The sequence below is a fragment of the Telopea speciosissima genome, chromosome 4 (genome assembly GCF_018873765.1).
Source record: "Telopea speciosissima isolate NSW1024214 ecotype Mountain lineage chromosome 4, Tspe_v1, whole genome shotgun sequence".
In the NCBI taxonomy this organism is placed as follows: Eukaryota; Viridiplantae; Streptophyta; class Magnoliopsida; order Proteales; family Proteaceae; genus Telopea; species Telopea speciosissima.
The window spans coordinates 54,908,429-54,932,983 of record NC_057919.1 but is presented as its reverse complement, the minus strand read 5'-3'; the positions used below and the strand labels follow the sequence as shown (position 1 = coordinate 54,932,983).

General features: G+C 39.8%; 1 protein-coding gene across 1 annotated transcript; it reads left to right on the top strand.

Moving 5' to 3' along the window:
- Positions 1–522: 522 nt before the first annotated feature.
- Positions 523–4,359, top strand: LOC122659427 (receptor-like kinase TMK4). Its single transcript, XM_043854540.1, has 3 exons — positions 523–1,844; positions 1,998–2,836; positions 3,611–4,359. The coding sequence occupies exons 1-3, from the start codon at positions 523–525 to the stop codon at positions 4,123–4,125; spliced, it is 2,676 nt and encodes an 891-aa protein (XP_043710475.1). The 3' UTR covers positions 4,126–4,359.
- The last annotated feature ends 20,196 nt before the right edge of the window (positions 4,360–24,555 follow it).

The window sequence follows — 24,555 nt, the reverse complement described above, 5'->3', positions numbered from 1 at the left end:
TCGAAAGAGTATTATTACAAGGGAATAAACTAAAACCCTATATGCTTCTTCTTCCTCTTTTTTTGTTTTTTTTTGTTTTTTGAACCTTAGAAATTAGAATGATGTGGTGAACCTTCACCTATATCAACGTGGAATCCAAACTTGAATTGGACTGAAATTTATAGACAGACAGATAAGTGAAAAGGTGGTATGCTTAAATGTTAAAAAGTTCCAACCCATATAGAGTTGGCTATGCGGCAAAGCCAAAGAATTGAAAAAATCTACAACTACAACGGGGGTGAGAGGTCAATTTAGAAATTCAACAAAAGCTGAATAACCACGCGTTTCGCCTAAACTAGAAGGCAGCCCCGTCCGCTTCTCCTCTCTCGACAAATCTCCAGGACCTCAAACTCCTGAAAACGAGCAGAAACAGCTCTTTCTCTGTTTTCTTACCCTCTTTTTCTTTTTTTTTCCCTCAGGGTCTCTCCTCCATTATCTCATAGGAGGGAGACTCCCAGAAACACCATAATGCGAAAACGTAAAATGCCGTTCTTTCTTTTCTTTTTGATAATCTATTTCTTCTTCTTCTTCTTTTTTCTCTTCTCTCCAATCGTCGCAGACGATGGTGCAGTCATGAAAAAACTCGCCACATCTCTCTATTCAACCCCTTCAGACTGGAAAAGCAATGATTTCTGTTCATGGACGGGCATTAGGTGTGACAAATCCAAGAGGGTCACCTCCATTAGCCTAGCTTCCAAAAGTCTCTCAGGTACCCTTCCCTCAAATCTCAATGAGCTCTCCCAGCTTCAAACCCTCTCTCTCCAGAATAACCAAATCTCTGGCGCATTACCCACCCTTGCAAATCTCACCAATCTCGAAGAGGTTTACTTAGACAACAATAACTTTACATCGATTCCTCAGACATTTTTTACTGGGCTAACCAGTTTGCAGAACATGAGCCTCAGCCAGAATGGCAACTTGGAACCCTGGAACATCCCCACAGATCTGGCGGATTCTTCGAGTTTGGTCCTTTTTTATGCGAGCAAGGTTAATGCTGTGGGTTCCCTTCCGGATGTTTTTGGTTCGTTTCCGAATTTGCAATCCCTGCGGCTTTCCTACAACAATTTCACGGGTCCTTTACCCAAAACCCTTTCAGGAAGTGGGATTCAGAACCTTTGGATTAACAATCAGCTTCTGGGTTTGTCTGGAACTATTGATGTTTTAGGAACAATGACGCAGCTCACTCAGGCATGGCTCCATGAGAATGCATTTACGGGTCCGATTCCAGATCTTTCGAATTGCACCTCTTTGTTTGATCTTGAGCTTCGTGGCAATCAATTCACTGGGATAATACCCTCTTCGTTAACATCGCTGCCTCAATTGGTCAATATATCTTTGGATAATAATAAGTTCCAAGGTCCTTTCCCTGCTTTTGGAAATGGAGTTAAAGTTAGTCTTGGCACAACCAACAATTTCTGCAAACCAAAGTCAAGTCCTTGTTCACCTCAGGTGACGGCATTGCTTGCTGTTGCCAAAGACATTGGCTACCCTATGAACTTAGCGACTTCTTGGATAGGGAATGACCCATGCCAAGGTTGGACTTTTATTACCTGTGATGCACAGCAGAAGAATGTAATGGTAGTTAACTTTGCAAAACAGAAATTCACGGGATCGATATCACCTGCTTTTGCTAACCTTACATCATTGAAGAATTTGTTGTTGAACGACAATAATCTCAGCGGCTCGATACCGGTTGTCTTGACCAACTTGACTCAGCTCCGAGTCCTTGATGTTTCCAACAACAACCTTTCTGGACCAGTTCCAGTATTTCCTCATGGTGTAATGCTGAAATTGGCAGGTAACAAGTTTCCTGTGACTCCTGTGAGCAATTCAACATCTTCTGGTCAGGATCGGGGAGCACCAGAAGGAAGCCCAGCACCCAGTCCAAGTTTGGGTTCACCAACAGGAAGTGACAACTCAACCTCCCCAGGGGCAAAGAGCTCTTCTATTGCACAGAGCTCTTCTATTGCACATGGTTTGGTTGCTGGTATAGTGGCTGGTGCTGTGATTTTAATGGCTGTGGTAATTTTTGTCATCTGCAGATGTTATGCTAAGAAACACAAACAGAAAATTGGATTGGTTCCACTCCCTCAGAATGACAAGGAAATGGGGAAGAATGGAGTAATGGGGATTGCAAATGGACATGGTGGGTTTGGAAATGAATTACATAGTCAAAGCAGTGATGATACCAACGAAGTCCAGGTCTTTGATGGCGGAAATGTTGCTATTTCAATCCTAGTCCTCCGAGAGGTGACGAACAACTTCAGTGAAGAGAACATATTGGGTAAAGGAGGATTTGGAGTTGTCTACAAAGGGGTACTCCATGATGGGACACAAATTGCAGTGAAGCGGATGGAGTCTGCTGCAATGGGTACAAAGGGTATGAAAGAATTTCAGGCAGAGATTGCAGTCCTTACAAAGGTTAGACATAGGCATCTGGTCGCTCTTCTGGGTTTCTGCATCAATGGCCATGAGAGGCTTTTGGTATATGAGTATATGCCACAGGGGAATCTGGGGCAGCATCTGTTTAATTTGAATGAAAATGGGTATTCACCACTCACATGGAAGCAGAGGGTTACAATTGCCCTAGATGTAGCCAGGGGAGTAGAGTATCTTCACAGTTTGGCACGGCAGAGTTTCATCCATAGAGATTTAAAGCCCTCGAATGTACTTCTTGGGGATGACTTGAGAGCTAAGGTTGCTGATTTTGGTTTGGTTAAGAATGCTCCTGATGGGAAGTACTCTGTTGAGACTCGATTGGCAGGAACATTTGGGTATCTTGCACCTGAATATGCTGGTATGTATGAACTAGATTCTCTTCCTTTTTTGTTTTTTTGCTTGGATTATTGATGTATCTCATGAATTCATGTATTTTAATTACTCCAGTGATTATTTGGTAATTGCGAAGAAACCTTGAAACAAAACTCAAACCAAATCCTTGAAACAGCAATTGCTCTAAGCGTAATGAGTTTTTCTTCTTTATTAACAGCAGTCTATAAGTGTTATTAATAGGCACAGATTTATTGCTTTCCTTCTTTATCCAAACAAATTTGGAAAATAACTTGTATTGGTTTATTTCTCTTTCCTGTTTGTCTCTTATTCATTAAGATAAAATTGTTCAAAAAGTTTCTTATATCTCGGGGTTTAATAGAATCTGATGCTTTACTTTTCTTTTGTTTAGCTTCCTTCTAACTGTTTATGCACAATCTATGACAAACATCAAAACAGTTCAAGACATAATGAGGGCATTAAATTTTTTTATTTTTTTACTTAGCAAAGAAAATGCAAGGATCTACCTCCAGGAAAGTTTCCAAATTAAACCTGTTGCAAAAAAAAAACTGGTTTCTGCCGTGGCAAAATTACAATGTTTCAACTCAATCAGTAATATGTCAAGCAAGATTCCACTGATATTCTCTTTAATGTTCTCTTATCTATTTAAGATGGCTCTATAATTGGTGTTCTTACATTCCTATTTCTGTTTCACCTCTTAACTGATTGGCAGTATCCTCAATTCTGTGTATTAAATTGGAATAATAGACATGTTAAACCCAGAATTTTTGTTTTCTTACAGCAACTGGAAGGGTTACCACGAAAGTTGATGTTTATGCATATGGTGTGGTTTTAATGGAGCTGATCACGGGTAGAAAAGCACTGGATGAAACCATGCCAGAAGATAGTTCACATCTTGTAACATGGTTCCGTAGGGTTATGATCAACAAGGATAACATTGGAAAAGCTATTGACCCTGTCCTCAACCCTGACGATGAGACCTTTGGGAGCATTTGTAAGGTGGCAGAACTTGCAGGTTATTGTACCGCTCGTGAGCCTTCTCAAAGGCCAGATATGGGCCATGCAGTTAATACCTTGGCTCCGCTTGTAGAACAGTGGAAACCTAGTTCCCACGATGAAGAAGAGGGTTATGGTATTGACCTCCACTTAAGCCTACCTCAAGCCCTAGAGAGATGGCGATCTGAAGGCACTACCGATACAGTCAATTATTCTTTCAATAACAGCAGCAGCACAAGTCGTGGGGACACCCAATCTAGCATTCCCCCGAACACATTCAATTCAATGGATTGCCGTTGATGGGTGAGTGAGACTCAAGTCCTGAGGTAACAAAGAGAAGACATGCTTCCACACTGTTTAATCTGATAGTTTATCAAGGAACACTGTGGCTTTTCTATTTATTTCTCTTGTTCAACCTTTGTATAGCTATCATGCCGGTTCTTCTCAAGATCTTTGTTGTCTTAAATCATATGGCACTTGACCTACATGTTTCCTGATTTGGATTCTTTGATGTAAAGTACAGATTGATTGGTGGGGGTGTGGAAGGAACAGGAGATGATAGTACCAATGTAACAGTTTTAATGGTTTAATGATTTGAACTGCCAAGTGAAAGAGAAGAAATTTGTATGATAGTTCTTTATTTACCGGGTCTCCGAGCTCGGAACTAAATTTTATTGCTAAATTTACAAGTTTTTCCTTAATTTTGGTTTGAATTGTGTGTGCTTCCATCTGTATGTAGAAATACAAAAAGGGATTTTTTCTTTTTACAGCTAGCAGGGTTAGAAAGGTAGATGTAGAATGGGGTGAATGTGGAAGAAATTTTATGCCTTTTGGGTATGATTCTTGTTTCTTTTGTTGGTTGGGTAAGAGGTTTGTTGGAAATATAATGTAATGGGCAATAGTATAAGAGTTATCTATTTTGTATTGGAGTTTGTACGTCATTGAAATATCCTTGTAGAATAAAAGATAGTAGAGTTGAGTCATATCAAACGATACTCTCCTTAAGGTATTTGAACACCCCGAATTTGTGCATACCAAGTTGACCTTACATTCTCACTTTCAAGATAAAATAACTTTCAATCACATAAGGCAGCACTCCAAGTGTGATTATAATTCAGACAGTGACCGAAGTTTATACTCACCAACTCATTCATACAGCTACACTACGATAGAGATTGAGGGAAAATATAATATAGAATTACTTCCAAAAATGCTAGTGAAAATAGGCAAGACTTCCTCTCTTTATAAAGGAGATGAAGGGACACAACTTAGGGGTGGTATCTCCAAAGAATATGCCCACAAATCATGTCTTTTTTCATAAGATTTATTTGTTGACCATTTAAACAAGTCTTCTAATAAACACACCCATTGGTCATTTAGGTGTCTATTAGGAAATAACAAAATGCTCTAATAAATCTTTTATAAAAAATTAATAAATATTTTGAATCAAATATTTTAAAATCATTTAAAATTCCAACAAGGTTTGAAGCTAAAAGTTACCTCACTAGGGAGGAGAGTGATTAAGGCGTATGTTTTTTTTTTTTTTTTTTTTTGTAGAAGTTTAAAGGCCTATTTTGTCACAGTCTCTTAACAATATTATATTTACATAAATGCCATTACTGTTATAATTAATCTAAATAATTACATAATACCATTACCATGCAAGACACCATAAAATTTTTTTCCAAAAATACAATTAAAATTCCCCTTCTTTAAAATAATTATGAAAAATATAGTTATTTGTACAAAAAAATACTATTACAATTAATACACAGTCAAATTGACAAGTTCAGTTAAACGGAGAAAATAGAGATCAAAGCTTCATTGAGGCAATATTAATTTCCACCTTTGTTCAAGTCAAGTTTATTTATAGCTTCAAGGACACCTCTCAACACCTTTGTATAGTTCTCAAAATCTTTAATTGCTCCTTTCAGATTTCTGCACAACAATATGTAGGTGGAGTTTGTTGGGTAGGAGAACAAAGTATACCCTCTTCTACCCATTGGAACATTTTACACCCACGATTTTCAATATAGAATGATCGACCATAACTTTTATCTGTTTTCATTATTCATACTTTACATTGGCCTTATCCACATTTTTTTTTTTTGGAATTGGAAACATTTATATATATCTTACTTTTTTATGGGGGGGGGGGGATAGGGAGGGGGGAAAGGTACCAGCCAGGAGACTCAAACTCGAGACCTCTTGATGAACATGAACATGAAGCGCACCACAGCTCACCAACTACACTAAGTAGCTATGACCTTAACCATATTTACATAATCTAAGTTGATCTATCCACTAAAAAATGAACAATCTTAGGATATTTGTAATAATCTCTTCCAAAAAAAAATTTTGATTTGTTATTTTGGTATTTGAGACAACTAATACCGTACATCTCGCATTTAGCAATGATAGACTCATTCACATTAGAAGCCATTTGGATACATTTCAATAAAGAAACATAATATAGGGTTAAAGATCAAGAGTTACAATATGTAAGACTAAACAAAAAGATTGCATAATATATACACATCTACTTCATTTAAAAATTTGACATATGAATATAAAAAATAAATACAATAAAAAGCAAATCATCAACATTAAAAAACCCAACATTCAACATCATTCAAATAAGAAATCCGACAATCAACTTTCAAAAACATTAAAATAAAAATTAATCATTCAATCATTCAACATCACTAAAACCAAAGTGATGTTAAGGTAAATAAATCATCTATCATTAGAAAATACAGACGCATGTCCATCAAGAGGTCACCGGTTCGAACCCGGTTGGGCCCTTTAAACTTCATATTTTCTTTTCTTACCAAAAAAAAAAAGGGGAAAGTTTTCATACACGGCTGTGTAAGCCGTGTATGTGAGAGGGTCTTTCACAAAGAATTGAAAAATTCATAAATCCCCACCCATTATTTAAAGTCTTGAAACTCCCACCCTCTCACATACACGGTTTACGCGATCGTATATGAAAACTTTTCCCCTAGAAAAAAAAAAAAAAATAAAAGTAAATCAAAGTATAACTTCTTATTGGATAGTCCAAACGTTTCTGACATCCAACCCTTCTTTCAGGAACGACTTTAACGAATGATTGTCGCCATTCTGGATCTTCCCATATTCGTTTGACAGCCTTCATAACTTTGACAGGCAAATGTGCTAAAGTCTATCCCTGAGGGGTTAGCAGAGGGAGCTGCAGATGTGGGAGTGGTACTGCCCGTCCTTTCCATTCTCAAGCACAGAGTGTAGAAATGTTGTGTAGTGTATTGGATATATCTACTGTCAAACTCGGCTTCCTATGGGCTCTTGGGGTTTTATTAAGTCTCCTGTTAACTGAAAGACACTCTTCCTCTTCCTCAAAGGCTTCTAGGCCATCTAACCCTGTGTCGATATTCGCGGTGGACGTGTCAAAATCAATGTCATCCTCTTTATAAACATTATTGTAGGGAATGTCCAAATGTTGACTGACCCTCCCATCACCACGTGCGTATGAGTCTCCAGTCTCTGAAGATCATTTGCAATTCAAGCCAGTAGTGTAATCCATTCTTCTTGAATTTGGACCAGGTTGGGTTTGCCTGAATACTTTATAAGATTGCATTAGACAATGACTTATAAGAATATTCAAACAAATTTCTATTACATAGATTTACCTATACAGCCCATTCCCACACAATATCATCATCAACTATAATTGTCCTTGTAATTGAATTTCACCCAAAACCCGTTATTTCAAGTAGTTTTTTTTAAGCTGCTATAATCATTTCGTAGCTTGTTCATCTTATTACATAGCTATTCCTTAGTAAAAGAACGACCAACACTAGTCTCTAATTGGGTTTTGATATTAATCCGCCTAGTTTTATTGAAAGTGGCGTTGGTCTTATTACCACTCTTAACATTATCAATTATTAGCTTGATAAATGTTCAATTCATTTGCTTACCACTTCACAGTGTCAGAGTTATGAATTTAAGGACTAGCCATTGGGACTGACATTGATAAAAGACAAAAAAAAAAAAAAAAAAAAAAAAAAAAAAAGAAGCAAACAAACGCAAGACAAGATCTTGTAAGAATTGGTCATATAACATAAGGCGGCGTTTGGTAGCGATCCTGTTATGAGAACGTTGTTCTTTGGTAGAATCATCTTTTTCTGTTTCTGTGTTGGAACTGTGTTCTTTTTGCATTTAATGACGTTTGGTAAACTTGTTCAAGAATGCGTTCTGGAATAGAAAAAGAACATCAATGGTGTTTGGTAATCTTGTTTTGGAACAGTTTCATAAAACCATTGACAATATTTACATAGATGCCATTAACCTCCATTTTTTTTGGTTGAAGCCATTAACCTCTATATGTGACCCAAATAAGTCTAGAATTGGCTGGAAGGATCCATTTAACCTCAAAATTGCATAACATGACTAGTCCCATCAGTAATGTTCAACAAAAAAGTTACATAAATTCCATTACAATATCCATATTCCTAAAATACTCCTGGACTTTCTTGTATCCTATGATATCTAGCCAGCTCGATCATTTGCAATTCATTTTCTAGTGTCATTCATCTCTCCTGCCCGACCCCGCTGGCTACTAGTTGATGTAGACCCATTATAATCTTGATGAGGTGGTTTAATAAATTAGGATCTAGAGGTGCACCTTCACGCCCAAATTCATGGAAATCTTCATTTGCACTTTGTTCGTCTAGGCACCACAATAAGCAATCACAAGGTAGGTTGGGTCTTTCACACTGTAACTATTCATTTTTGCTAGCTCACATACACCAAGATCCAAATAAACCAAGGTTTGGATCATACCTGAATGTGTACGGAAGCACAGCGGAAGAAGGATCTATAGGTAAGCTTATGGTTACGAGCGCACGAACAAAGCTCCACAATCTCTAGAGGCTTCTCCTTAGAGAAATCCACACCACAAATCCCTAGCAGCAGGGATGGAAAAATCCAAAAAAAAAAACACAGAACTTGAAGGGAGGGAGAGAATATGTTTCTTATCTATATCTCTAGGGTTTTAGGCTATCTATGATACATAAAGTCAAAAACCCTAGGCTGCCCCTTTTAGTTCCCCACTGGGATTCTTCAAAAAAGAGGGGGGAAAGAAGTTGGTCACTTAAGTGACGGCCTCCCTCTCCCTTGCGCGGGTTTGGCCAATCTGCTCCTTGTGGGCGGTCTTGACCGGGCCTGTGGCCCATATCATTCTACATCTCCCACTCTCCCACATAGGGCGCATAAGTTTAATTATGCCTTCAAGTTTCTCTCATTCCGTGTTTATCCTTCATATAGGAAATGGAGCATGCGACCTGACGAGATAATACAGGGTAGGAGTATTATATCAAACTTCCATCTAGCCAACATGGTACATCACTCACAAACAATTTCAAAATACCCCAAACGATCCAATTACACCAGATCTAGCACTCTCGATCCCTCAAGATGAGTAGTGCTAACCCTTTGTATGTAATGTACTCATGACTACGTCGATCACAAATACGACAAGTCGCTCGGGCAATGAGTCACAAAACAAAGGTGTAGATGATTTTCCCTGAGCCCTTCATGTCAATCCAATTATCTCCAATAGCTTTCTCAATCGTTTCCCACTGGACCGCATCGTCCATGATCCTAAGGAGAACGTCAAAGTAGCGTCATTGGATGTGTGACACCTAAAACCACCCCCTAGGAAGCGTTATTGGATGTGTCACACCCCAAACCACATCCGCCAAATCTCCAGGATCTAGAAGCAAACACCACTCACAGACTCACACAACATTCACAATAAAATATTGGAAACAGAGTACAACAGAAGCTAAAGTTTCATATTTGTACATAATGAGCTACCAAATACATTGTTCAGCCATAGCTCACAACCCACAGTGTTTAGTTACATCCTTGACATTTTCTAAGCTTCACAACAGAGTTATAAGTTTAAGACAAAAGATACATCTGTAAGCTATATAAAAAGAAAATGCCCTCAGGCTATCCACAAAAAGAATGCTCCTAGAACATCAAAAAGAAGGACAACCCACTATCAGATCATCTCCTCCAAGCTAACTCAGATCATCCACATCAGAGGAATCACCTCCGTAGGGGTCCACACTAGAAATGTCACCACAATCATCACCATCTTGTCCGAGAGGATCCTCCCATTCAGGGAGACATCTACCTGCAAAATCATCTAAGAGAAACATTCCACGAGGGATGAGCTCCACCGAGCCTAGCAAGTAAATAATAATCATGCATGCAGATGCAACACAGCATTATGAGTCTACATGCTTGAATTCAATTTTATTACTTTAGTCCACCTAGCAACACAACTAAGTCAATAGGTATATGCTACTTGCAATGACTCGGGCAACAACCTCAGTCACTTCTCTTTCGTTCTTTGATTGCCACCTCAATCATTACGGGTGGAACCCGCGCTAGTCCGAAAGCTCCGACTCCCTCCCTTGGTAGACCCCAAGATAACCATGACAACCTATCCCAGATTCTATAACTCCTCGACTTTTAGGAGTCCAATGTCACCCAACACATGCACCCCTGTTAGTAAGGGCTGTAGCATAAGGGTATGTTCAACCTAGCCAAATGATCTATATGGTAAGTATGAGTTGAGTGGTGTCAACCACATCCCTTTCTATGGGCTACCACACTCCTCATTTCTAAGTATGAAGTGTACAGTGCTCCCGCAGCCCATACTGCAGATCACCATACCATTCATTTCCAAGCCAACTGCAACATCTAATCTAGCGATTTAACATCATGCATAATATCATCAAGTATCATATCAGCATATCCATAACCAATTCCACAGTCATAACATTATTCCAATATTCCATAAGCAATTAAATAGAGATTTGAATTTGTTATCAACAAAGTTATGTATTCAATTATCTTCAGAGTGTTCAACAGTGTTATACCTACAGAAAAGATTCATATCCACTCCCCTTGGCTACGCTCCACTTGCTCGAAAGACTGCCGGTCCTCAAAAGCACCTTGATATGTGTCGCTAGGCAAATAGTCAAAACCTATGGTAAATAAATTAGAAAACTATGTTAATGCACACTAATTACCCTAGGACACTAGGGGTAACCTTAGTCTAGCTCCTAAACCAAGGCTGGACTCAAAACTTCTAAGACAGTAGTACTGATCGATTGGTACTGGTCCATCCAATGGACCAGTAGGACTGCAACAACAAAATTTGGGAAAAAGCTCATGATTTCACACCAAGGGGTCCTTGGTACATTTCTAAGCAATTCCAGGTGCTAAGGTCATATCTTACAATCATGGATTGCACTGGTTAATTGGACTGGTCCATCCAATGGACCAGTGGCAATCAACCCATTTCTAAAAATACATGAACAGGGTTGGGTTGGCATGGTTTACCGTATGGACCATACAAATGGCCTCCAAAATGGTGTTCCAGACCTTGGTGTAGGTCAGAGGCAACACAGGGTTAAGATCCCTGCAGTGGTCGATCCAATCGACCATTGGCAATCGACCAGTGCAATTAAATCTCAAGAAATTTCAAAGATGACACTGCTTTAGCTTGGATCTTTTGGTCTATGGCTTGCATGGATGATCAGGAAGCATTATTGGGTTCCATGCATGATAACCAACACATCCATGGTGAAAAATCAAACATGTATGGGGTCTTGAGGCTTTTGGTACCTATGGCCAGCATGCATGGCTGTTCATATGAGAATACAAAGATTAACCAAGATAGAGTTCAATCAACTCGAAATCAGTTCTGTCATAGGCATAAGGTCATGGGTTTCATCATGCATTCAAGGAAGAGCATGCTATAGATCATAGAGCTTCAATCTAAACTTATCATATGACATGAAGATTGTCATTCCTAAGCTAGAATGATCACTATGACAATTCTAGACATAAGAGAAGACAGAGAGGAGTGTAGAAGGACAGATCTTCACATGCATGTAGGAATATCTTAGTGTTTCATACTAAAACTCAAGCATACTATCAACCAATATGGTAGATCATAGGTAAGAGAACTGATCATGGTCATTGCCTGGAAATGGCTAGGAAATCAGTATAGAACTGCTGGGTTTGGGGGTTGCCTTGTTGAATCCCAAGCACAAGGGGTGGGCTCAAGCTCCTCCTTCGTCTTCTTCTTCCCTTTCTCTTTCTCCTCTTTCTCTCCTTCTCTCTCTCCAACGGAATGAATAGGAGAGGGTTTCTATTTTTAAGTTGGCTTATATAAAAGTTGCCATAGGGCTTGTTTGGCTAGAAGCCATTTTGCCCAAAAACTCATTCTAAGGTTCCTTTTAAAGGCACATGGGCTACTAGGTGGGTCCCATATGGCCATATTATCGGGACAATATTCTCACGGGTCTATTTAAGTACGGGTAGGTGATTCGGGGTGCGAGACACTGGGCCCCACCCATCTGAAGTGGATTTTGTGTAGGACAATAGCACTGGTCGATCCAATCGATCAGTAGGGATGGACCAGTAGGTGAATCCCTGCTATTTTTGCATTTGGGCTCCACAGGGGCTTAGGCCATGGATTGGGTACTAGTCATGCATGATTTTCAGGCCTCCTACAGTGTTGTAGCATTTATCAATAATTAAAATCCTAAAATAATTAGGGAAGAGGTTTACCTTGGGCTGTGCATCAGTTGATGCACAAAACAGCTGCATGGGGGTGGTATCTGCCTCCTAGTTGGTATATATGAAGTTACCACTGAACTTCCTTCCTCTCGGACGATTACCCAATCAATGCACCACAGGTTGCTAGAAGTCATGACCTTAGATTCATCGGGTTTTGGACCTACATTCAGAGTTCGGGTTAGGGTTCGGGTACAGATTTAACATCCTCAACCACATACAAGAATTTTGTCCTTGAAATTTAACGTACCTTGTAAGCTGAATAGATGGGCATATTCCTTGCGTATTTCTTCTTCTTTTTCCCGTGAGGCTTCTTCAGGGTTGTGGTTTCTCCATCGTACCTTGACGTAGGCAACGGTACAGTTACGGAGCTTATGTTCATTCTGATCCAGAAATTCTTCAGGTTGCTCCACATAGGTCATGTCGAAGTTAAGATGTTCCAGCTCAGCCGAAAGTACATGTGTCGGATTGGTTATGTACTTCTTTAGCATTGACACGTGGAACACATTGTGAACATCTTCCAATGATGGCGGCAGAGCTAACCGGTACGCTACTGGACCAACCCTCGTGAGAATTTCGTACGGGCCAATATATCTTGGGCTCAGCTTTCCCTTCCTGCTGAAACGCATGATGCCTTTGGTTGGAGAAATCTGAAGAAACACCTTCTCGCCAACCGCAAACTCAATATCCTTCCTCCTATTGTCGAAGTAGCTCTTTTGCCTTGACTAAGCTGCTTTGATCTTCTCTCTAATCACATCCACCTTTTCACAAGTGATTTGAATTATCTTCAGGCCTATCATATGCCGCTCACCAACTTCGTCCCAATATAGGGGTGTGCGATACTTTCTTCCGTATAGAGCTTCGAGGGTGCCATTCCAATGGCGGAATGGTAGCTGTTATTATCAGCGAACTCTATTAAGGGAACGTGTGAGTCCCAACTGTCCCTCATTTCCAAAGCACATGCTCTAAGCATATCCTCCAAGGTCTGTATAGTCCGCTTAGACTGCCCGTCAGTCTGGGGGTGAAAAGCTGTGCTGAGATTCAACTGAGAGCCCATGGCTTGTTGTAGGCATCTCCAAAATCTGGAAGTGAATCTAGGCTCTCGGTCGGAGACAATACTGACTGGTACACCGTGAAGGCAAGCGATGCTGTCGATGTATAGCTGGGCCAGCTTGTCCAAGGGTCAAGTAACCTTTATAGGAACAAAGTGAGCTAATTTTTTTAACCTGTCAATAATCACCTAGATTGTATTCATGCCCTTAGTTATCAACGACAGTCTGGTCACGTAGTCAATGGTGATGTGTTCCCATTTCCATTCAGGGACTGGCAGTAGTTGCAGCAGTCCGTACGGTCTATGCTTATCCTCCTTTATTTGCTGGCAGGTGAGGCACTCTGATACGTACAACGCCACAGTCTCCTTCATCCCAATCCACCAATAGTATCCCTTCAGGTCCTTATACATCTTCATGCTGCCCGGGTGTATTGTATATGGTGAACTGTGTGCTTCCCTAAGGATTCAATCTTGCACATCGTAGTCCATAGGAACGCACAATCTATCTCTGAACTTGAGCGCCTCGTCGTAAAAAATTGAGATGTCTGGATCCTCCCAAGTTCTTTGCTTGATGTTCTCAATATCTTCCATAACTCCGGATCCTTTGGTTGTTTCTCTATGATCTCTTCTCTGATTGATGGCTGGACATCCAGGGCCGCCAGTAACACGGCTGTCCCGTCTATCATGAGTTCCAAGTCAAACTTCCTAGCTTCCTCTATCAATTGCTCATTAATAGCTAGGGAAGCTAAGGATTGTGTTCGGGTCTTCTTGCTCAGCACGTCTGCGACCACATTGGCCTTCCCAGAGTGGTATTATATGTCGCAGTCATAATCCTTTACTAACTCAAGCCATCTTCTTTGCCTCATGTTTAGGTCCTTCTATGTGAAGAAGTACTTCAGGCTTTGTGGTTGCTGAAGATTTCACTCTTCTCGTCATATAAATAGTGCCGCCAGATTTTCAAGGTGAAAACCACAGCTGCTAATTCCAAATCATGCGTTGGGTAATTCTTCTCATGTTCTTTTAACTATCTTGACGCATAAGCGACCACCTTCCCATTTTGCATCAGTACACAACCCAGGCCTATACGAGACGCTTCAGTATTCACTATCCTGCCGCTCGTGCCATATGGAATAGTCAATACCGGGGCTGTTACTAATCGTTCCCTTAGTTCACGAAAGCTTTTTTCACATGTATCGGACCATTCAAACTTTGCTCCCTTCTTGGTTAGTCGAGTCATCGGCACCGATAGTCGTGAGAAGTTCTCAATGAATCGACAGTAATAACTAGCCAATCCTAGAAAGTAGTGAATTTTTGTGGCACTCTTTAGTGTCTCCCACTCAAGGATAACTTTAACTTTTTCTAGATCAACTTCGATGCCTTTCCTTAAAACTATGTGTCCCAAGAATCCTATCTGGTTGAGCCAAAATTTATACTTACTGAATTTTGCGAACAACTGGTGTTCCTTTAGTCGCTGCAACACAAACCTCAAATGTCGCGTATGATCTTCCTCATTCTTGGAGTAGACTAAAATGTCGTCGATAAAGACTATGACGTATTTATCCAGAACGTCATGGAACACCCTATTCATCATATCCATGAACGACGTGGGGGCGTTTGTTAAACCGAAGGACAACACTAGGAACTCATAGTGTCCATATCTGGTTCTGAAAGCTATTTTTGAGATATCACTGCTCTTTATTCTCAGCTGATGATACCCTGATCTAAGATCGATCTTTGAGAAGACACTTACACCCTGCAACTGATCAAACAAATCATCAATGCGTGGCAACGGGTATCGGTTCTTAATTGTGAGTTTGTTAAGCTCTCGATAGGCAATGCACATATACATGCTTCCATCCTTCTTCTTTACAAATAGGATCGGTGCTCCCCAAGGAGATACACTGGGTCAGATAAATCCCTTCTTCAAAAGATCCTACAGTTGAATTTGTAGCTCCCTCAACTCTATGGGTGCCATCTGATACGACGCCTTAGATATCGGGGCTACCTCAGGGGTTAGGTCTATTACAAACTCAGTTTCACGCTCTGGTGGCAGTTGGGTTAGGTCTTCAGGAAACATGTCAGGGAATTCTCGGACTACATCCAACTCCTCCAATGGTGTTACCTTTGCTTCCAAATCCACAATTGTTGCCAAATATCCCTAGCATCCACCATTCAACAACTTCTTTGCTTGGAGTGCAGATATCATTAGCTTCTTGGGCTTTTTCATCGGTTCATTCTTGTAGGTAAACTCATCCCCACTCTTAGGTTTAAAAACGATCTTCCTTTCCACACACATGACATTTGCTCTATGAGTGGTGTTTGAGTTAAAATAAAACCGCAAGCGTACGGGTCAATCGTAGCTACGGGTCGAACACAAGGAGATATACGCCACTCTATTTAACTAACTTAAAAGTAATGCAAAGTGAACCAAATTAAAGTGTTAAATTAAACTAATTAAACTAACGAAAATCAATGCATCCTAACTCATAAGCATCTAACAAAATTAAGGGATTAAATCGGCGTCCTAACACATGAGCATCTAACCTATCAAACTAAAGCGAATTGAAAGGAATGCAAATACAGCCACACATACTAACCATATAAAAAGAAATAAGGGAATAAAAATGCATCCATAAATCACAACCATATAAAATTAAAATAAAAGAAATAGAGGGGGAAGAAGAATAAGATAGAGAGAGATAGAGGAGATGGAGAATGAGATTGAGAGTTTAGATAGTAAAACCTGGATGTGCTTGCATGAATGTAATTGAAAAGCTTGAATACTTGCATAAACTTACCATGACCTCCTCTTCTAAATCTTAAAGTCTTGTCATCAACTTAAGAACTTAGACTAGAATGCTTAAAACCTAAACTAGAATTAAGAAATTACAAACCAATTGAAGACTTAAATTGAAATTAAAGCATAAACTAAACCTATTATAACCATTAACTAAAAATCATAAAAACAAACTAGAACCTAGAAAAGCCAAAAATCACAAATTAGAAGGAGAAGAAGAGAAGAAATTTCACTAAGTGAATGAGCCCTTTTTACAAGAGAGGTAGGGGGTATTTATAGGTGGAAGAGAGGAGAAGAGAGAAGATGGAAGTGTAGGAGAAATATTCCCTAATAAAAGAGAATATTCTCTTCTCTTTCCTCTTTTACAATGCCTTGAATCCTAAGAAAAAAAAAAAAAAAAAAAGAAGAAGAAGAGAAGATTGTTTACATAGACCTTCTATTTCTAGAAAAATAAACTTCAAATTCTAACAAGTGCTTCCTTTTCTTTGTAGATATCTTCTCCAAACAATAAAATCAAAGCATCTTTGATTTTTCAACCTTCCATAGATGAGAAAATATAAATCTATCCCAAGTAGAATTTCAGAAGTGCCCTTGAGAAGTTGGAGGAGAGAGAGAGTAAGGGTGCTGACTAGGATTCCTTCAAGAATAAATAAAATACCTATTCTGTCCTTCAGAAAACGTGGAGCATGGGGCGCTTATATAGACCTCACCATTGTGTTCCTTGCGAAAAATCACCCAAAATAGACCCAAATTTCGTCCAATTCGGAGTTGGGGAGCCCAAGATATCTCAAGTTGAAGTTGGACTGTCCAGAGCCTTCCAAATGGAATCTTTCGGGTACAGTAAAGTAACTTCTGATAATTGTGTTTAGGCTCCTGGAATCCGAACTTCTGCTTCACTTTGTCCCCGTCTGACTGTCAAATACTTGGTAGCTTTGTTTTTTGCATGTATCCATAAGACATTCAGACATTGATGCAAGAGTTTTTTTTTTTTTTTTTTGAGTTTCCTTCCAAGGAATTTCGATCAAGTCACCCTGCTTCATGAGGTACAGTGCCCTGTCTAGTCCCAAGGAATTCCACTTTTCTTTCTGTTTCTCTCTCTTTTTTTTTTTTCTTTTTTTTTCATTCACTTTCACTTTTATGCCTTGCCACAAACAAATTGGTCTCAACTACTAGCCAAAAGATCAAAGGGGTCCATAAACACATAGAGGAATCTAACCATCACATGAAGTAGTCCTCATATTTTCAAACTCAATCCCCATCACCGGATACAAACCAACTACCATCCTTGAAAAGGGATTTTTTTATTATTTCGCATGCTAGGAGGGCACCTAATTCCCTCTAACTCTCGCTTTACAAATCGAAGAGACTTATGCACATAACAAAAAACTATCGCCACAATCAAAATTCATAAAATTCACAATTAAAGTCCAGCACACCCCCCCACACTTAATTCATGCAGTGTCCTCAATGCATGCAGAAAAGAAAGAATAAGGACAAGGGAGGGGATACATACCAGGATATCAGGGGTCAAGGTAAAGAGGCTCATGGAGATCCATGACCTCTCTTCAACTGGAGTAGGCATCTCTATGTACGGATTCAATCTTTGGCCATTGACCTTGAAAGTAGCTCCTGTACTTGGATTGAGGACTTCAACAGCCCCATGAGGATAAACTTTTTGAACAATATAGGGGTCATCCCATCTAGAACGCAGCTTACCTGAAAAGATATGCAAACGAGAATTGTACAACAAAACATTTTGGCCTACCTCAAAAGATTTTCTCAAAATGTGCCTATCATGGAAAACCTTGGTTTTTTCCTTGTAAATCCGGGCATTCTCATATGCCTCATTCCTAAGCTCTTCCAACTCAGATAGTTGGAGTTACCTATGGGCACCTGCAGTGCGTAGGTTAAAGTTAAGCTTCTTGATAGCCCAAAAGGCCTTGTGCTCAATCTCTACAGGTAAGTGACATGCCTTTCCATACACTAGATAGTACGAAGATTGACCAAGATCGGTCTTGAAGGCTGTCCTATGGGCCCACAATGCATCTACGAACCGGTTAGACCAATCCTTGCTGTTCGGGTTGATGGTTTTCTCAAGAATTTGTTTGATCTGCCTATTTGAAACCTCAACCTGGCCACTGGTCTGGGGATGGTAGGGTGTGGCCAACTTATGGACGACACCATACTTTTTCATGAGGGCCTCAAAAGGTTGATTACAAAAATGCTTGCCTTGATCACTAATGATAGCCCGGGGAGTACCAAAATGGGAGAAGATGTTCTCCTTCAGAAATTTCACAACCACCTTGTGGTCATTGGTCTTATAAGCAACTGCCTCAATCCATTTGGACACATAGTCCATAGCAAGTAATATGTATAGGTTACCAAAAGAGTTAGGAAAAGGCCCCATGAAATCAATACCCCATACATCAAACACCTCAACCACAAGAATTGGGTTGAGGGGCATCATATTTCTCTTAGTAAGACGCCCTAAGGATTGGCATGAAGAACATGCCCTGCAATAAGTAAAAGCGTTTTTAAATAGACTAGGCTAATAAAATCCACACTGTAAAACTTTGGCCACAGTCTTATTAGGCCCAAAATGGCCTCCACAAGCCTGATCATGGCAAAAAGATAAGACAGATTGTTGATCATAATCAGGGACACATTTCTGGATTACTTGATCTGGGCAGGTCTTAAAAAGATAAGGATCATCCTAAAAGAAATACTTAACTTGTGAAAAGAAACGATTCTTATCTTGGGTGGACCAATGTGCAGGTGTCACACCCGTAACCAGATAATTAACAATGTCAGCAAACCAAGGTTCACTAGACACTGCCATCAAATACTAATCAGAAAAATTCTCGTTGACTGGAGAATCAACAGTCAAGGAATTAGGCAGCCGGGATAGATGGTCTGCAACCAAATTTTCACACCCTTTCTTATCCCTAATTTCAAGATCAAATTCTTGTAACAAAAGAACCCACCTAATGAGGCGAGCCTTGGCATCTTTCTTCTGCACAAGATATTTGATAGCTGCATGGTCAGTATAAACAATCACATGTGATCCAACCAAGTAGGGCCTAAACTTCTCTAAAGCAAACACAACAGCTAAAAATTCTTTCTCAATGGTAGTATAATTAAGCTGTGCATCATTAAGAGTCCTACTTGCATAATAAATCACATGGGGCAATTTGTTGATTCTTTGCCCAAGAATAACCCCTATAGCAAAATCAGAGGCATCACACATAAGCTCAAATGAAACTGTCCAATTTGGAGCTTGAATAATGGGGGCTGAAGTTAACGGTCTTTTCAATTATTCAAAACTATCATGACACTCAGAAGAGAAATCAAATGGGCAGTCCTTTGCCAAAAGAGAGGTGAGAGGTCTAGCTATCTGGCTAAAATCCTTGATGAATCTTCTATAAAAACCTGCATGGCCAAGAAAAGATCTAATGTCCTTCACACTCTTAGGTGGTGGTAAATTGGCTATAAGGTCCACCTTAGATCTATCAACCTTGACCCCTTCTTTGGACACAATGTGACCAAGAACTATACATTGCTTTACCATGAAGTGGCACTTCTCCCAATTCAGGACCAAGTTCTTTTCTATGCATCTTTTAAGAACCAAAGAGAGATGATGTAAGCAATTAGAAAAAGTAGAGCTGTGAATAGAAAAATCATCTATAAACACCTCTAGGAAGTGCTCTACCATATCAGAAAAGATACTCATCATGCACCTTTGGAATGTAGTAGGGGCTTTGCAAAGCCCAAAAAGCATACGCCGGTAAGCAAAGGTTCCATAAGGGCATGTGAAAGTGGTCTTGTGTTGGTCCTCTAGAGCAATAGAAATTTGGTTATAGCCTGCATAACCATCAAGAAAACAATAATATTCATGGCCAGCTAGTCTCTCTAATATCTGAACAATAAAAGGCAAGGGGAAGTGGTCCTTCCAAGTTGCCGCATTCAATTTCCTATAGTCAATGCACACTCTCCATCCCGTTTGGATACGGGTTGGAATCAACTCATTATTGGCATTCTCAACTACAGTGACTCCTCCTTTCTTAGGCACAACCTGCATAGGACTCACCCATTGGCTATCAGAAATAGGATAAAAGATGCCATGATCCAAGCATTTTAGGATCTCTTTCTTGATTGCCTCTTTCATCACAGGATTAGCCCTCCTTTGGGATTCCCTAGAAGGTTTGGAACTTTCCATCAGATGTATATGATGTTGAACAATAGAGGGGCTAATACCTTTGATGTCAGACATGATCCAACCTATGGCTTCCTTATGGTCCTTTAGAAGCTTAATCAATTCTTTTTCCTGAATAGAAGTCAAATCAGAAGCAATAATAACAGGAAGAGTATGATCATGTCCTAAGAAGGCATACTTGAGGTTGGAGGGCAATGCCTTCAACTCTAATGTGGGGGGCTCAATAATAGAGGATTTGGGAATGGAAGTGGATAGGGGTCCAAGGGGCTCCAAAGGTGATTGGATGCTCCAGACCTCAGATAAGGGAGTATCATCAACACCCTCCAATTTCTGCATACATTCTTGAAATCCCGAATCAAAATCAATCCCAAAGAACGTATCAATATCATCAAAAAATCCTTGAAGCATATGCACCTCTTCATCCATGTCAGGCTGTTTGCCCAACCTAAACACATTGAAGTCAACAAAAGTATTACCAAAAGATAATTTCATGAGACCATTCCTGCAATTGATTAAAGCATTAGTGGTAGCTAGGAATGGTCTACCCAATATGATTGGGATTTGGTCCTTGAAGTTGGCAGTGGGTTGGGTATCTAAAATAATAAAATCCACAGGAAAAATAAATTCCCCAACCTTCAACAGGACATCATCAATCATTCCCTTAGGAACTTTAACCGACCGATCTGCAAGTTGAAGATTAATTTTGGTCGGTTTTAGTTCTCCCAATCCCAATTGTTGGTAGACATGAAAGGGTAAGAGGTTCACACTTGCACCAAGGTCCAATAAGGCATGATCAATAGTAGTATGGCCTATAGTGCAAGAGATGGTGGGGCTTCCAGGATCCTTATGCTTGGCTGCTACTGGCTGTGAGATTAGAGAACTAATGTTAGTAGCCAAGAGTGCCTTTTTGGGCACATTGATGGTCCGCTTTTGAGTGCATTAGTCTTTGAGGACTTTAGCATAAGCGGGAATCTGGGCAATAGCATCCAAGAAGGGGATATTCGCCTGAACCTGTTTGAACACATCCAATATCTTCTCCACAGAAGGAGACTTCTTGCTAACCAACCTATTTGGGAAAGGGGCAGGTGGGGTATAAATTCTTTCAGGGTTGGTCTTTTTAACTTCCTTAACAGAATCCTCTTTGGTTTCCTCAACTAAATCATCTGGTATATCTTTAGGTTCATCAAATGAACCTGGAACAGTAGGCACTTCAATGGCCTCTTCAGAAGGGGGAGAGTCAACAGGAGTATGAGATGGTAAAGACTGAGATGCACTAGCCTGTTGATACTCACGGCCACTCCTTAAAGTATAAACAATATTTACCTGTCTGGAGGACCCTTAGTGTTGTTGACCTTGTGCAACATTGGTTGGAGGAGCTTGGGTACCTTGCTGAATATGAACCTGATGCCTAGGATTTGGCTCAGGCTGGCTAGGTAACTTTCCTGTTTCCCTCTCATGTAGGATTGTGACAAGCTGGGTGAGTTATTTTTCCATGTTATTGTGGCTTATCATGAGAAGAGCTATCTTGTTGTCCATCTCATTCAGTCTTGTTGCCTCTCCTGTATTGGTAAACCCTGGGGGTTGCTGATAAGGTGCAAGGAGAGGAGGCCTAGCAGAATTAATAGAAGATCCTAGATGAGGACGAGGGGGAAAGGGGTTAGGAGACATTCCTTGACTTTGTGGTGTATAGTTGGGCCTTTGGGCACCAACCTGGCCTTGATGGTTAAAGTTGGATGGGCCTGCTTGGTTCCCTTGATTCCATGAGAAATTGGGGTGATTTCTCCATCCTGGATTGTAAGTATTGCTATATGGGTTATTTTGGTAGAGAGCACTTACATTCTCAGTGCTGAAATTTTCCACCAAGGTGTTGGGGCATTCCTCAGAAAGGTGTCCAGGGGTTTGGCACCAACTGCATACCGACACATGGTTAACCTGGTTGACCGGATTAACTGGTATAGACTCTTTAAGAACTAATGGACTCCAACTGTTTTATGAGGCTGTCAAGTTTGGCTTCCTTGGCTGGCATACCCTCAATGAGATACCCCTTAGTGGTCCTTTCAGCCTCTTGGGAAGATTCTCATTCCCTAGTCTTATCAGCCAAGTTGGTTAAGAATGTCCATGTATCATTCTCCTTAGAAAAAGAAGTAAAGCCTGCTGGACACATAGACTCTACAAGTTGCTTGGTCTGATAATCAATACCCTCATAAATAATTTGGCATAGCTACCACAAGTCAAAACCATGGTGAGGGCATTCTAAGAGGAGGTCCTTGAATCTTTCCATGAATTTAGAAAAGGACTCATGTGGTTTCTGCCTGAACTGGAGGATGTCACTTTTAAGCGTATTGGTCTTGTGAAGAGGGAAGAATTTTCTTAAAAAGACAATGGTGAACTCATCCCATGTATTAATGGAGTTTGTTGGCAGTCCATAATGCCACTTCTTGGCCTGGTCTTTCAGGGCAAAGGGTATAAACCTAAGCCTAACTGCATCATCAGTCAAATTCTGGACCTTAATTAGAACACAGACCTCCTCAAATTCCCTAAGGAAGAGATATGCATCCTCATTAGCCATCCCATGGAAATGGGGTAGCATGCTGATGAAGTTGGTCTTGAGTTTATAGTTATTCCCTGTAACAACAGACAGACTAATGCATGAGGGCTGTCCAGCCCTGGTGGGGTAAAACCTATCCTTAAGAGTCTTGGGTTGTTGGTCACCCATGGTCAAAGGTGGTAGAAAAGGTGGCCTTCTAATAAGACGATTACTTGAATCATGAGTCCACACCTTAGCCACCTAAACAAATATGAGGTCTCCTTTGAAAAATAAAAGAAGAAAAAAAAATAAAAGATTTAAGGAAAAAAAATACTAAAAATAAGAGGGAGCCCAAGGTAGATAGTGCATCTATCCCTAAAAAATCGAAACAATGGTTCCAAAGCTGTAAGGATGCCATATAGGTTGACAGCAAGGGAACCCGTATAGTCTTCTATAGCCACCTACGTGCGACTCCAATATGGATTCTGATGTAGAATGGAGGTCTACTATACGTTTATGTTTCCAACACTCTCACTATGTCACTTTCCTGTTATCAAGAGTGGTCACCTCCAATGATAAGTCACATGTCAATCCACCCAACCAAGTCAAGATGTAGCGTCATAGGTAACTTAATCCTATGAGGGATACCAAAAGATGGAGGGTTGAAGCATATAAAGGACTTTAGATTAGACGCACACTATTTGAAACAGAAGAGAAACAAGAAGAGGTTTTTAAAAACAGTTTTTTTTTTTTTTTTTCAAAAAAAAGAAGAGAAAATAATAAAATGAAACACTTCGAACTACTTAAAAATTAGATAAATAAAATGAACAATAATCTCCCCGGCAATGGCACCAAAACTTGTTTGAGTTAAAATAAAACCGCAAGCGTACGGGTCAATCGTAGCTACGGGTTGAACACGATGAGATATACGCCACTCTATTTAACTAACTTAAAAGTAATGCAAAGTGAACCAAATTAAAGTGTTAAATTAAACTAATTAAACTAACGAAAATCAATGCATCCTAACTCATAAGCATCAAACAAAATTAAGGGATTAAATCGGCGTCCTAACACATAAGCATCTAACCTATCAAACTAAAGCGAATTGAAAGGAATAAAAATACAGCCACACATACTAACCATATAAGAAGAAATAAGAGAATAAAAATGCATCCATAAACCACAACCATATAAAATTAAAATAAAAGAAATAGAGGGGGAAGAAGAAGAAGATAGAGAGAGATAGAGGAGATGGAGAATGAGATTGAGAGTTTAGATAGTAAAACCTGGATGTGCTTGCATGAATGTAATTGAAAAGCTTGAATACTTGCATAAACTTACCATGGCCTCCTCTTCTAAATCTTCAAGTCTTGTCATCAACTTAAGAACTTAGATTAGAAGGCTTAAAACCTAAACTAGAATTAAGAAATTACAACCCAATTGAAGAGTTAAATTGAAATTAAAGCATAAACTAAACCTATTATAACCATTAACTAAAAATCATA

Coding starts and splice junctions, on each gene's coding strand:
- LOC122659427 (XM_043854540.1), top strand. CDS start 523: ATGCCGTTCTTTCTTTTCTTTTTGATAATCTATTTCTTCTTCTTCTTC. Junction 1,845..1,997: donor CTGAAATTGGCAGGTAACAA/GTTTCCTGTGAC, acceptor TATTGCACAGAG/CTCTTCTATTGCACATGGTT. Junction 2,837..3,610: donor TCTTGCACCTGAATATGCTG/GTATGTATGAAC, acceptor GTTTTCTTACAG/CAACTGGAAGGGTTACCACG.